Raw genomic sequence first — 15731 nt, forward strand, 5'->3', positions numbered from 1 at the left:
GGAGAGGTTAGGTAGAGCCTTCGTGAATCCGTTATCTGCCAAAGATTCCTTTTAAACTGAATAAACTGCCTGTGGGTAGCAAGAGTAAAACCATGAAAAACATCATGTGGCTGAAGGGGTTAAGGCAGTGGTCCCCAACCTATTCTGATTGAGTACCACCTGGAGGTCCCATACAGTCACCTCGTACCACCTGGTTCCAGAAAAAGTCAAATCGATAAGATATCAATTTATTCACAAGTCGAACACACAAATAAACTATAAACAAAGTACACAATTTAATGCGAGGGCTGCATCTGTTTCTTCTCCACCAGCTGGTCGATGCAGGGCATAACTTTGCTCACAGCACATCGGAAATCATGCCCAGGCGCAGCAAGACGGTTCCGGCTCTTTGATTTAATGGTCATCATGGCTGAGAACCCCTGCTCGCACTCCCACGTAGAGTGGAAAATCAGTAGCTGGGAAATGCGTGACGAGCTAGTGTGGGGTACGAGGAGGCCATGCTTACCCAGAAGTTCATAGGAGAGCATTCCTTGTGCTTCATCTTTGCTGTCTCATCAGCCTGGATATCTATGAGTTCCTCTTGTTCCCTGGTCCCGACAGGCAGATCGGCTGGATCAACGGAGAACGGATGGGCGATGTAGGCACAACATGTCACGTCCAGGAAGTAATACACCAACTCAGTCTTGAGCAGTGAGAGGTGATGGACGATTTCTTGGGAAAACTGATCATTGGGCTCGCTCTCAAGGGTAGTCAGGAGTTCGAACATTCCGTAGCGTTTCCTTTCCACGTTCTTGATCCAGAGGTCCACTTCCGGACAAATGCGCCTAGCTTCAAGATGAAATCTGAGACAGAGCAGTTAAGCCCTTGGAATGACAGGTTTAAGTGGCTGAGGGCCCCAAAAATGTCTGAAAGGTAGGCCAACCTTGAGATAAACTCCTCGTCCTCCAGATCTTTTTGAAAATCGTGTTTTTACTCCATGAAGAATACGAGGAGTTCATCCCTCAGTTCAAGGAGACGTCTCGTTGTATTCCCCCAGGAGAGCCAGCGAACCTCAGTGTGGTAGAGGAGACAGATGTGGTCGGAGCCGAAATCTTCACAGAGTAGTTTGAACAGCCGAGTATGCAGGGCGGATGTTTTGACGAAATTCACGATTTTGATAACTCGGTTCAAGCATGATAACAACTTCGGAGGGAGCACCTTAGCACAAAGGGCGAATCTGTGTATGAAACAATGGACAGTGGTGGAGTTTGGTGACACGCTTTCACATGGGCCTGAAACCCTGACTTTCGACTGAGCATAGACGGAGCCCCATCTGTCGTGCATCCGACTAACTTTCCCCAATCCAGTTCATTCTATCTATCTATCTATCTATCTATTGCCAGACGCCTCAATCCCGTTTGGGGTGGCCACAAACAAATCGCCTCCAAGTCGCCCTGTCCCCCGCCATTTCACTGCCCTGCTCCCAACTCACACCCCCCTCTCTCATATACCTCTCCACCCCATCCCTCCATCTCATCCTCGGCCTCCCCCTCCCTCTCTCCCCCTCCACCTCACTCATATACACTCTCTTCGTCAGTCTTTCACCCTCCATCCTCTCCACATTCATTCTGCTTGAAGAAATTGTCCAAAATGTTGAAAATATCCTTTCCTTTTGTTGTACTGGACAGTTCTTGGCTCAGCAGTAGCTCAGTCTTCACAGTATTATTCTGTGTGAAGCGGACGTAGACAAGTAGTTGACAGCAGTTGCCGACGTCTGTCGATTCATCGAGTTAAATGGCAAACCCAAACTTTGAGGCTCTCACTCCCACAATCACTTGGTCAGCAATGTCGCTTGACATTTCCTCCATACGGCGCTGTACAGTGTTGTTCGAGAGGGAAACACTCTCCAACTTCGCCACAGCTTCCTCTCCAATCACGTGTTTGACCAAGATCTTTGCCGCTGGTGTGACAAGAGACTGCAATGGTATGCGCCTTCATGTTTTTGGCAACCAGAAGAGCGACTTCATAGGATGCTTTGACAATCCCTGCCCCTTTCTGGTACGTCTGGCCAGTCTTGTCCAGGCGCTGCCGCTTCACGTTCTCGCCAAGTCGCTGGAAGTAGGTCTGATCTCGGTCCTTCTTGTCCGCGTGGTTCGTCTCAAGATGACATTTGAGCAGGCTGGGTTTCATGGACTCATTGGAAAGAGTCTTCATGCGGACCACACACTGTGGAAGAGATTCTCCTCCACGTTCTATTGCTATGAAACTATACTTTATGTATGTCGGGTCATACTTTCGCTTCGGCATGTTACCAAATCCTGTGGAAAAGAAAAATAATATGAAAAATAATTAATCAAGAAATAAATAAATATAGAAATAGAAAAATAAATAAAGATACAATATAATAACAAATGAAGGGAAATACAGACGAGGGCTTCTTGGTTACTTACTTTACTAAGTGATAAGACACATACACGTTCACAGTATGGAGGCAGTGGGATAACTACCAGCGCCAGACGCCAGTGGACCGTTACGTGACATTATAATAGTTGCCAAGTGCCGACAACTAAAAATCGCACATGACCCCGAAAGTGCTCGCGTACCACCTGGAAGGCCCTTGCGTACCACTAGTGGTACGCCTACCACAGGTTGGGAACCACTGGGTTAAGGGGTTTGTAAGACAGAGAGATAATTCAGTTAAGTATGCCTTACATATTGCGGTTGCATATAGCATGGAGCTGTGGACTGCAAGTCTTTTGATGAAGTGTGGCTCCATACCACATCTCTATGATGATGAGTTTATTTCCTTTGGTTGTTACCAATGTCTGACAGGTTTAAGCTGCTCCAGAGATCACGTAAAAATGGCCTCAGTTTACCCCTTCAATAAGTTGATGCCCCTTTATTTCTCTTACTATCGGATAATTTTACCCAACTCGGGAGACTGTTTAAACTGAAGGAATTCAACAAGACATTCATTAATAATAATAATAATAATAATAATAATAATAATAACTAGAAAAGGGAAATTGCCATTTGCAATTTCAGTAACTCACCACATGACAAGGTCATCCAATTTCTTCTTCAGTTCAACTGCAGGGGCCTATTCCCCAGTGTCCCAAAACTGTAGCTATCGATGGACCTGGTGATTTCAACGCCATTCATATAGTGAGCACTTTGAAGTGAAGGTAGTAGGGCCCCCCTAGAAGAATGTGAAACATGTTGCGTGAAGGTGAAAGCAACAAAATCCACACAGTGCAAAAATGGCGGAGCCCAAACTACTTTCCAATGACCCTTAGGTGATCTCAGCAATTACTGGCCCAAATGGGCCCATAGTAAAATCAGACTTGATCCCCGACCCTGACTATGCCCCATAAAAATTTCAAGTTTGTAGCTTTGGCGGTTTCTGAGAATCCATGAATAGACTGTTTTTGGTTTTCCACTATGTAAGTGGAAAACCAGTACCAGGAATAGGATGATACTGAGTCATATGAAACCGCCAGCTGGGGACTCAGATGACCAAGTATGATGGCTGTAGCTTTGAAAGTTAGCAAACAGGAGCAATTTACATCTTCGTAAGAAATTAATAATAATAGTAATACTAATAATAAAAATAATATTAATAATAATAATAATAATAATTATAATAACAATAATAATAATAGTAATGACAAGAACAATATAACTCACCACTAGTGTGGTGAGTTATAATAATACCAATACCAATAAATGGTTATACACATTAGTACAGTAATCCCAGTATTTTCCGGACGTCCACTTTCTGGACACCTCACTTACCGGACATTGTGAGCCGGACCTTTGGAACCCAAAAATGGCCAAAAAAGAAATAAAATCCCCCCCAAATCCGAATTTTTTTCCCACCTGTAATTTGATATTGCTGCTCAGTTCCGAACAGCTTTTTACACCACGGTCCCTTCACCCCTTCCTTCCTCCCCCCTCCCCCATCCCCTGTCAGGGTTGCCATATGGTATTTTTCGTTACCAATTGGGGGCCAATTTGGTAATGAAAAATTCATTTGGTAATGAATCAGAATAATGCATTACCAAACAGATTTTTCACATGTATGAGGAGGAGTAGACTGTAGCACCAGTCGAGCAGGACAGTACCTCCAAGGTGGATGGAAAGCTGATGACAGGGAGAGCTGGAGTTCCCGTTTCATCAGCCCTCGGGACTAGGTCCCGACCATCCCCCTTTGCTGAACTTTTTCAGTGTCTCAGTAACACAGAGAGTATGCCAGCATGCTCTCCAATACAAGTTTCTCTAACTTTTAACACCAAACTACATGCACAGTACACACTACACTTCCTTTTCCAAAATTTAAAAAAAAGTTATGGCAGCACTACATGTGGCCTCGGAGTCCCCAGGAGGGGGGACCATAAATGCCCCCACCTTCCTCCCCTCTCCCGGTGATGACTTGAGCTGCCTGGAACCACTGTCTGACTTTCTTCTTCTTCATTTCTGCAACATTTGCGGCCTTTCCTCTAACTTTCGCTCTGTTGAGCACCACCTCTCCTTTTCTAAACCTCACCTTCTTTTTGGACATGTGGAGAGAATGGAGAATGAAAGACTGATAAGAGGGTGTATGTAGGTGAGGTGGAGGGAGGGAGAGGGAGGGGTAGACCGAGGATGAGGTGGAGGGATGGAGTTGAGAGGTATATGAGGGAGGGGGGGTGAGTTGGGGGGAGGGTAGTCAAATGGTGGGTGACAGAGTGACTTGGAGGCGTTTTGTCTGCAGCCACCCTTTGCGGGATTAGGGCGTCGGGCTATAGATAGATAGATAGATAGACCTTCTTTTTCTAACTGAGACTCAGCTGTCTGAGGCAACTGACAGCAAACCTATTTCTGTATCCTCCTACTTTCTCTCTACTCATTTCAAAGCCAAAGGTGGATGTTGCGTATACGTTCCCAAAGATCTATCTTGTTCTCGTGTTCCTGAACTCGATTCTTCTGAATTCTCTACACTCTGGCTTCTGCTTTCCTGTCATTCTCTGACTAAATATATCTGCGCTGTTTACTTATCTCCTAATTCTACTGACTATCAAAAATTCATTGACTATCTTACTTCTACGATGGAGCACATTCTATCCATTTCTCCTTTCTCTGAAGTCTCCATTCTAGGAGATTTCAATGTTCACCACCACCTTTGGCTCTCCTCTCCTGTCATTGATCGACCTGATGAACAAACCTACACCTTTTCTATCCTTAATCCTTAGCTGCCAGGGGGTTCCCAGCCGCGGCACATGCCTCCCTACGGGCGATTTCCGAGATTTTGGAAAAATTATCCTTACTTCAAACCCTCATATCTAACAAATTATAATAGCTAGAGATTCAAATAAAAGTTCATAAGACTCACCAACTCATTGTCTTTCTAATGATGGTATCCCGAGGTCTCTAGGTGGTACCGTCGATGAGTAAGGATGAGCTGAAGACGAGTGTTTTTTCATGTTTCAGAGCAGCACGCGCCACTGGCTGAGGTCTTGGCCCAGCCGGCTAGCATTGGCAGCACTTCCTGGAGTGGTGATTGTAACACTGCCCGTGCATCCTTCGAAGGAATATGGAAGATTCCACTCGTTTTTTCCACTGCTCTTACTCACCGCTGTGAAAATGAGTCATCACCTGGTTCATGTGGCTCACCCAAGGATTTACCACCTGCTCCATAATGCCTCTATGTCCTGTAGGTGTGTGGGAATATCTCGTATTTCTGCACTCATTTTTTCCGTAAGGAATATTTCTCCTTTACCTCGTTTTTCTGTTCTCACTTCTTCTGTAAATAATCATATTTCTCCTTTACTATGACACTTAGAACTGCACTGTACATCACCATTATGCATAATTACACTTTGACAAGTAAATGTTGTTGCTCTTTCACACATTATCGTAGAGTATGAGGTGGATGGAAAGCTGATGACAGGGAGAGCTGGAGCTCCCGTTTCATCAGCCCTCGGGACTAGGTCCCGACCATCCCCCTTTGCTGAACTTTTTCAGTGTCTCAGTAACACAGAGTAGACCAGCATGCTCTCCAATACAAGTTTCTCCAACTATCAACACCAAACTACATGCATGGTACACACCACACTTCCTTTTCAAAATTTTCAAAAAATGACATCGAATAACATAGCCTCGGAGTCCCCGGGGGGGGGGGACCATAAATGCCCCCACCTTCAGCCCCTCTCCCGGTGACGACTCAAGGTGCCTGGAATCACTGTCTGACTCTCTTCTTCATTTCTGCAACATTCGTGGCCTTTCCTCTAACTTTCGCTCTGTTGAGCACCACCTCTCCTTTTCTAAACCTCACCTTTTCCTAACTGAGACTCAGCTGTCTGAGGCAACTGACAGCAGACCCTTTTCTGTATCCTCCTACTTTCTCTCTACTCATTTCAAAGCCAAAGGTGGCTGTTGTGTATATATACGCAACAATTTATCTTGCTCTCATGTTCCTGAACTCGATTCTTCTGAATTCTCTAAACTCTGGCTTCGGCTTTCCCGTCATTCTCTGACTAAATATATCTGTGCTGTGTACTTATCTCCTAATTCTACTGACTATCAAAAATTCTTTGACTATCTTACTTCTACGATGGAACACATTCTATCCATTTCTTTCTCTGAAATCTCCATTCTAGGAGATTTCAATGTTCACCACCACCTTTGGCTCTCCTCTCCTTTCACTGATCCACCTGGTGAACAAGCCTACACCTTTTCTGTCCTTAAGGACCTAGAGCAGCTTGTACAGCACCCTACCCGTATCCTTGACCGCCTTGGAGAGAGCTCCAATATGCTTGATCTCTTCCTTACAACTAATCCTTCTGCTTATAGTGTTAATCTCTTCTCTCCGTTGGGTTCCTCCGATCACAACCTTATCACCTTAACGTGTCCTATCGCTCCAGTACGGCCTGTTGACCCTCCAAAAAAACGTCGTCTGTGGCGCTTTGGAGCTGCAGATTGGGAGGCCCTCAGGCAGTTCTTTGATTTTTCTTGGAATGATTATTGCTTCCATGGCCGGGAGCCATCTGGGTGTGCCTTGCGCATTATGGAGGTTATTCTCTCGGGCATGGAAGCATACATTCCTTTCTCATATCCTTTGACTAATGCACGAAAGCCTTGGTTTAATCACGCTTGTTCTAATGCTGTCCGCAACAAGGAAAGGGCCTATAAAAGGTACTGGAGCCAACCCACCCCTGAATCACATCTTTTATACATTTCTGCCCGGAATTGTGCTAAGTCTGTTCTTCGCTCTGCTAAAAATAATTTCAACAGTACAAAATGCTCTCAACTCTCTAACTCGAACTCTTCCCACTCCTTCTGGCACCTTCCCAAAAACCTTTCTAACAACTTTACCTCATCATCCTTCCCTCCTCTTTTCTACTCTGATGGCTCTGTAGCTATTTTTTCTACTGATAAAGCAGATCTCTTCATTCAGACTTTCTCCTCCAATTCCACCTTAGACGATTCCGGTGCTGTTCCTCCATCACTTAGCCCCTCTGACTTCCTCATGGCTAACATTAAAATTTCTTCAGCTGATGTATTTTTTGCCATCACTGGCCTCAGTACTAATAAGGCATATGGGCCTGATGGAGTCCCTCCTGTTGTTCTCAAGAACTGTGCTTCTGTGCTTACACCCTGCATAGGTAAACTCTTTCGCCTTTGTCTGTCAACTTGTACCTTTCCTTCTTGCTGGAAATTTGCTCTCATTCAGCCAGTCCCAAAGAAGGGTGACCATTCCCAACTCTCTAACTATCGTCCAATTCCTTTAAGATCCTGTATCTCAAAAGTTTTTGAATCTATTCTTAATAGAAAATTTTAAAGCATCTTTCCTATCACAACCTTCTTTCTGATCGTTAGTATGGGTTCCGTCAGGGACGTTCCACAGGCAATCTTCTCACCTACCTTTCAGACACCTGGTCATCCTCCTTTCGGGACTTTGGCGAATGCTTTGCCATTACACTTGACATCTCAAAGGCTTTCGATCGAGTCTGGCATAAATCTTTAATTTGCAAACTGCCCTCTTACGGTTTCTATCCTTCTATCTGTGCCTTCATCTCTAGCTTCCTTTCTGGTCGTTCTATAGCCGCTCTTGTAGACGGCTATCGTTCATCTCCTAGATCTATTAACAGTGGTGTTCCTCAGGGCTCTGTCCTATCACCAACTCTCTTCCTTTTATTCATCAATGACCTTCTAATCTGTACATCTAACCCTATCCACTCATACGCTGATGACTCCACCCTTCACCTTTCCATTCGATTCCCACAACGTCCATCTCAGCAGTTACTTCAACAGGCAAGGGATCAGGCTATGGCAAACCTAATGTCTGACTTGGCTCGTATCTTTGACTGGGGTAAAAATAATCTGGTTGTTTTTAATGCATCAAAGACTCAGTTTTTGCACCTATCAACCTGACAAAATCTTCCACAGGTATACCCACTTATGTTTAATAATACTCAACTTAATCCTGCATCATCCTTGAACATGCTTCGGGTTTCATTTCCTTGGGACTCGTCTTGGAAAGATCATATTATATCTCTTGTAAAATCTGCTTCCAAGCGATTGGGTGTGCTAAGCCGACTCCGTTCCTTCTTTGCCCCTGCACAACTCTTGACTATACGGTGGTTTTATCCGCCCCTGTGTGGAGTACAACTCTCATGTGTGGGGAGGCTCCCCACATACAGCTCTTCTCAATAGGGTGGAGTCAAAGGCTTTTCGTCTCATTAACTCTCCCCCTCTTACTGACTCCCTTCAACCTCTGTCTCTTCGCCACAATGTTGCATCTTTATCTCATTTCTATCGCTACTTCAATGGTCACTGTTCCTCTGAACTGTCTGAATGCATTCCTCCACTTCTATGACGGGCGTGTAGCACCCGTCTAGCAGCAAACTTTCACCCCTTTTCTGTCCAACTCTCTAATGCAAGAGTTAACCGTTACTCCCAGTCCTTCATTAATGCAACAGGTCAGCTCTGGAACTGTCTCCCTCTGTCTGTATTTCCTGCTTCCTATGATCTCCAGTCTTTCAAACGCAGTGTGTCCAGGCATCTCGAAATGAATGGATCTTGAATTTGGCTCTCTCTCGTATTTTGTTTTTCTCTTGGAAGGAACAGTTTTGCGGGCTCATTGCTTTTGGTTCCTTCTTCCTCACATAAAAAAAAATATATATATATTTGTACTGTAAATCATACTGCTTTGTACTATTTAGGGTTATAGTGAAAATCATTGAAATGTTTCACACAACTAACATTATTTGTACGTCACATCACAGATACACTGATGCTCATATTTGGCACAATCTCCCTGAGTATTGAGTGAAATAATTTAGGTATAGCCAAGCAGGTATTTTTCATTGTGGCCTGCACACAAGTGGTTTTCTTTCAGGTAACACGTAGGCAAAAGCAAAGTATTCCAATAATTTTCAATCCATTTTCCAATACACAGTATCAATTTCTGTACTGCACTTACTATAAATAACTTATTTGCACTTGTTGAACTTATCATAAATGACTTACATCTTAGCACTTACTATACTTCACTCATACTATCACACTTTTCACTCATTTATGGAAATACACAAACTTGTGCATTACTGTACATTATTTACATTTCCCCACACACCAGCTAGGTACTCACGCTCGGAGTGATACTCTGAGAAGCATTTGAGGCATAGGGGGACCTTTCATTCTACACATTGATACGAGGTCTCTTTTCGTGCTGGGGGACGGCGTTTAGTTGTGCGGCAGACGTGGCACTGCCTGTATGCCAGACGACCTGCTGCTGTTCTCCCAATCTCCACAATCCTGTGCCAACGGAAATACTCAGCACAGCTGAGCCTGTCACCTGGAGCCGCTGTCCCCCGCCTAGCACCTGTCACCTGATCAATTGAATATTGCTCAAGGAGTTCGCGTGCAAGGTCTCTCTCAAACTCTCATAAAGAGAGAGGTTTCCTTACAAGCTCCTTGAACAGTATGAAACTGTTCAGGACGGTGATATCAAAATGGTGTAAAAACGCCGTCTTGTACCACCTGCATGACTTTCGTAGGCAATCTACCTCACCAATTTCCATGTCCGATTTATCAACCAGCCGCATGTTGATATTATAATCATTGACTGCATCTGGCTTTACCACGGGTTCCCTGGTCCTGTAGTCTGTTTTACCAGTTTCCTCCAGCACACCCTTATGAACTGTAGACAATATGTTAACCCGTCTCTTATCATGCCAGAGAAGGGCTAACATGTTCCCACATTTCTTTGTCAGAAGGGCTCCTTTCTCAGTATTTGCCGGAAATACTGGAAAATTCTTTCTGTTGGCCCTAACAGTTCCACAGGACCCAGTACCATGGTCAAGCAAATACTATGTCAATGCCAGGGCTGTGTAATAATTATCGGTGTAGAGAATGTGGTGCCTGTTGAAATATCTTTCCATCAGCACTTTCACTACTAATGCAGAGAATCCATGAGGATCATTGCTAGGTATATTAACATCTGTCGCTGAGTAAACTATTACATCCAGCACATATCCAGTTTTACAGTCACAAAGCACAAAGAAATTCAGGCCAAATCTGTGATGCTTTGATGCCACATACTGAATAAATGCAAGCCTGCTCCTGAATAACACCAGCGACTCGTCAATAACAACTTTTTGGAACGGACGGAAAACCCTGGAGAATGATCCTTTCAGCATTGTCAGGATTGGTCTTATTTTCCATAACCTGTCGTTCGGTGCAGGCCCGTAATTTCAACTGAAATGTAGGAACCTCAGGATTGCCAGGTACCTATCACGGGCCATGTATTTTCTGAAGACAGGTGTGCCAACGAGTTCATCCACCGACCAATAGTCGTGAAGCACATTTTTTTTTAAGTGCGCCATCAGCATGGTCATGGCGAGACACAAACATCTCCCCCACCTCTACAGGTATCCATTCATGCATGTGCGTGCTCTCGGTAGCAGGTACGTCCAGCCAACGCACGCACATGGCCTGGTGAAAATTAATTTCATCAACCAGGTACTGCATAATTGCAGTCGTGAAAATTGCCTTGAATAGACTACTAATAGTACAAGGCCTGGGGGGAAGTCCATCCTCCTGCACACCTGCACCCTCCTCATCAAATGCCGGCACAGACGGCTCAAAGCTGGCACCATCCTCCCACACAAATGTATCTACTCTACCCACACGTGGTAGAGGAGGCCGTCTGGCAGTTGCACTGCGTTTTCCAAGCACTCGTGCACGACCACGTGCACTGCCACGGGCAGGGGGGAGGGGAGGGGAGGAGAGGAGAAGGGAGAGAAGGAGGGGGAGTTAGAGGGAGAGGGAGAGGGAGAGGTGGGGGAGTAAGTGGGTGTTGACTCACCTGACGTGGAACTTTCCTTTGTAGATGCTCAGCACTGCGTATCACCACGTGGCTTCCGTCTAGGTAATTCAACTCCTGAAGGGCCTGGTTGAGGTCATTCTGCCCTTGAAGTGGTAGGCTGAGGTGTGAGGGAGCGGTGGAGGAAGATACGTCGGCGAGCAGGAGGTGAGAGTGTGGGGGAAATGGCTTTGCGGTGTTTTTTATGCAGATGTCCGCCAGGTCCACGGCCACTTTCCCGATATCCTGGGTCATTTACCGCCCCATCATCAGCAAAATCATTGCTGTCATAGGCTCTCCCTTCCTCCTGTAGAAGTCGGAGAGCTGTCTCTGGCGTCGGAGAGCAAGTAGGGGATGGAGGGTGAGAGAGCTCGCTCTCCACGTGGTAGCTTTCTTTGCCCTCTGATGACATATTCTCACTCAGTATTTGAGATGACACAGTTTCGTCTAGGGCACGTCCTATGGTACTATCACTAAGCCTTTTGCCTGGCACAAAGGGCATGACTTCAGCGGGGGCTGATCAGGCGATCGGCCCTTCATGTGGTGGAATGGAATCTGACGACGTCGAGGAAGATGACATGGTTCCTCTCGCAACCACTGCCGAGTACAGACTGAACAGTGCAACATCGGGGTACCTGTGAGTCTTACCTACCCCCTAGGTATCACAGAAAATGGTCCCGCACTCAAACAGTGGCTGGAACGTGAGTGTGGTACAGCAAGACAACCGGCGGCCCTGCATGCCATGAATCCTGTCATGCATACACGTCAACCAGCGGATAAGAGTTAATGACCTAGAGCAGCTTGTACAGCACCCTACCATATCCCTGACTGCCTGGGAGAGAGCTCCAACATACTTGACCTCTTCCTTACTACTAATCCCTCTCATTACACTGTTAATGTTTTCTCTCCGTTGGGCTCCTCCGATCACAATCATATCACCTAACCTGTCCTATCGCTCCGGTACGGCCTGCGGACCCTCCAGAAAAACGTCGTCTGTGGCGCTTTGGAGCTGTAGATTGGGAGGCCCTGAGGCAGTACTTCTTTGATTTTTCCTGGAATAATTATTGCTTCCATGGCCGGGAGCCATCTGGGTGTGCCTTGCGCATTACGGAGGTTATTCTCTTGGGCATAGAAGCATACATTCCATTCTCATATCCTTTGACTAATGCACGAAAGCCTTGGTTTAATCACGCTTGTTCTAATGCTGTCCGCAACAAGGAAAGGGCCTATAACAGGTACCGAAGCCAACCCACCCCTGAATCACATCTTTTATACATTTCTGCCCGGAATCATGCTAAGTCTGTTCTTCACTCTGCTAAAAATAATTTCATCCGTACAAAATGCTCTCAACTTTCTAACTTGAACTCATCCCGCTTCTTCTGGCACCTTGTCAAAAACCTTTCTAAAAACTTTATCTCATCATCCTTCCCTCCTCTTTTCTACTCTGATGGCTCTGTAGCTATTTCTTCTACTGATAAAGCAGATCTCTTCGCTCAGACTTTCTCCTCCAATTCCACCTTAGACGATTCCGGTGCTGTTCCTCCATTACTTCCCCCCTCTGACTTCCTCATGGCTAACATTAAAATTTCTTCAGCTGATGTATTTTCTGCCATCACTGGCCTCAGTACTAATAAGGCATATGGACCTGGTGGAGTCCCTCCTGTTGTTCTGAAGAACTGTGCTTCTGTGCTTACACCCTGCCTAGGCAAACTCTTTCGCCTTTGTCTGTCAACTTATACCTTTCCTTCTTGCTGGAAATTTGCTCTCATTCAGCCAGTCCCAAAGAAGGGTGACCATTCCCAACCCTCTAACTATCGTCCAGTTGCTTTAGCGTCCTGTATCTCAAAAGTTTTTGAGTCTATTCTTAATAGAAAAATTTCAAAGCATTTTTCCTATCACAACTTTCTTTCTGATCGTCAGTATGGGTTGCGTCAGGGACGCTCCACAGGCGATCTTCTCACCTACCTTTCAGACTCCTGGTCATCCTCCTTTCGGGACTTTCGCGAAAGCTTTGCCATTGCACTTAACATCTCAAAGGCTTTCGATCGAGTCTGGCATAAATCTTTAATTTCCAAACTGCCCTCTTACGTTTTCTATCCTTCTATCTGTGCCTTCATCTCTAGCTTCCTTTCTGGTCGTTTTATAGCCGCTGTTGTAGATGGCTATCGTTCATCTCCTAGATCTATTAACAGTGGTGTTCCTGAGGGCTCTGTCCTATCACCAACTCTCTTCCATTTATTCATCAATGACCTTCTAAGCTGTACATCTAACCCTCTCCACTCATACGCTGATGACTCCACCCTTCACCTTTCCATTCGATTCCCACAACGTCCATCTCAGCAGTTACTTCAACAGGCAAGGGATGAGGCTATGGCATACCTAATGTCTGACTTGGCTCGTATCTCTGACTGGGGTAAAAATAATCTGGTTGTATTTAATGGATCAAAGACTCAGTTTTTGCATCTATCTACCCGACAAAATCTTCCACAGATATACCCACTTATGTTTAATAATACTCAGCTTAATCCTGCATCATCCTTGAACATGCTTGGGGTTTCATTTGCTCGGGACTTGTCTTGGAAAGGTTATATTACATCTCTTGTAAAATCTGCTTCCAAGCGATTGGGTGTGCTAAGCTGACTCCGTTCCTTCTTTGCCCCTGCACAACTGTTGACTCTACAGTATACACGTGTTTTACCAGCCCCTGTGTGGAGTACAACTCTCATGTGTGGGGAGGCTCCCCACATACAGCTCTTCTCAATAGGGTGGAGTCAAAGGCTTTTCATCTCATTAACTCTCCCCCTCTTACTGACTCCCTTCAACCTCTGTCTCTTCGCCACAATGTTGCATCTTTATCTCTTTTCTATCGATACTTCAATGGTCACTGTTCCTCTGAACTGTGTGAATGCATTCCTCCACTCCTACGACGGGCGCGTAGCACCCGCCTAGCAGCAAACTATCACCCCTTTTCTGTCCAACTCTCTAATGCAAGAGTTAACCGTTACTCCCAGTCTTTGATTTATGCAACAGGTCAACACTGGAACTGTCTCCCTCTGTCTGTATTTCCTGCTTCCTATGATCTCCAGTCTTTTAAACGCAGTGTGTCCAGGCATCTCGAAATGAATGGATCTTGAATTTGGCTCTCTCTTGTATTTTGTTTTTCTCTTGGAAGGAACAGTTTTGCGGGCTCATTGCTTTTGGTTCCTTCTTCCTCACATAAAAAAAATATATATATATTTGTACTGTAAATCATACTGCTTTGTACTATTCAGGGTTGTAGTGAAAATCATTGAAATGTTTCACACAACTAACATTATTTGTACGTCACATCACAGATACACTGATGCGTATATTTGGCACAATCTCCCTGGGTATTGAGTGAAATAATGTAGGTATAGCCAAGCAGGTATTTTTCATTGTGGCCTGCACACAAGTGGTTTTCTTTCAGGTAACACGGAGGCAAAAGCAAAGTATTTCCAATAATTTTCAATCCATTTTCTAATACACAGTATTAATTTCTGTACTGCACTTGCTACAAATAACTTATTTGCACTTGTTGAACTTATCATAAATGACTTACATCTTAACACTTACTATACTTCACTCATACTATCACACTTTTCACTCATTTATGGAAATACACAAACTTGTGCATTACTGTACATTATTTACACTTCCCCACACACCAGCTCAGTACTCAGGCTCGGAGTGATACTCTGAGAAGCATTTGGGGCATAGGGGGACCTTGCATTCTACACATTGGTACGAGGTCTCTTTTGGTGCTGGGGGACGGCGTTTAGTTGTGCGGCAGACGTGGCACTGCCTGTATGCCAGACGACCTGCTGCTGTTCTCCTGATCTCCACACTCTTGTGCCAACGGAAATACTCAGCACAGCTGAGCCTGTCACCTGGAGCCGCTGTCCCCCGCCTAGCACCTGTCACCTGAGCAGTTGAATATTGCTCAAGGAGTTCGCGTGCAAGGTCTCTCTCAAACTCTCATAAAAAGAGAGGTTTCCTTACAAGCTCCTTGAACAGTATGAAACTGTTCAGGACGGTGATATAAAAAAGGTGTAAAAACGCCTTCTTGTACCACCTGCATGACTTACGTAGGCAATCTACCTCACCAATTTCCATGTCCGATTTATCAACCAGCCGCATGTTGATATAATCATTGACTGCATCTGGCTTTACCACGGGTTCACTGGTCCTATAGTCTGTTTTCCCAGTTTCCTCCAACACACCCTTATGAACTGTAGACAACATGTTAACCTGTCTCTTATCATGCCAAAGAAGGCTAACATGTTCCCACATTTCTTAGTCAAAAGGGTTCCTTTCTCAGTATTTGCCGGAAAAACTGCAAAATTCTTTCTGTTGGCCCTAACAGTTTCCACAGGACCCAGGACCA

The 15731-nt window shown here is 45.1% G+C and overlaps 1 protein-coding gene across 1 annotated transcript in view; it reads right to left on the bottom strand.

The window, feature by feature from the left end:
- Positions 1-275: 275 nt before the first annotated feature.
- Positions 276-15731, bottom strand: part of LOC145394980 (SCAN domain-containing protein 3-like) — a 59376-nt gene continuing 43920 nt past the window's right edge. Inside the window, exons 2-5 of the mRNA XM_080268730.1 lie at positions 2049-2297; positions 1783-1939; positions 506-842; positions 276-428 (exon numbers count right to left, since the gene is read on the bottom strand). Of these exons, the coding sequence (XP_080124856.1) occupies positions 276-428; positions 506-842; positions 1783-1939; positions 2049-2297 (896 nt within the window). The remainder of the gene's footprint in view (positions 429-505; positions 843-1782; positions 1940-2048; positions 2298-15731) is intronic.

Source organism: Coenobita brevimanus, chromosome 29 (genome assembly GCF_032717465.1).
Source record: "Coenobita brevimanus isolate Jiangsu-jjx chromosome 29, ASM3271746v2, whole genome shotgun sequence".
Taxonomy (NCBI): domain Eukaryota; kingdom Metazoa; phylum Arthropoda; class Malacostraca; order Decapoda; family Coenobitidae; genus Coenobita; species Coenobita brevimanus.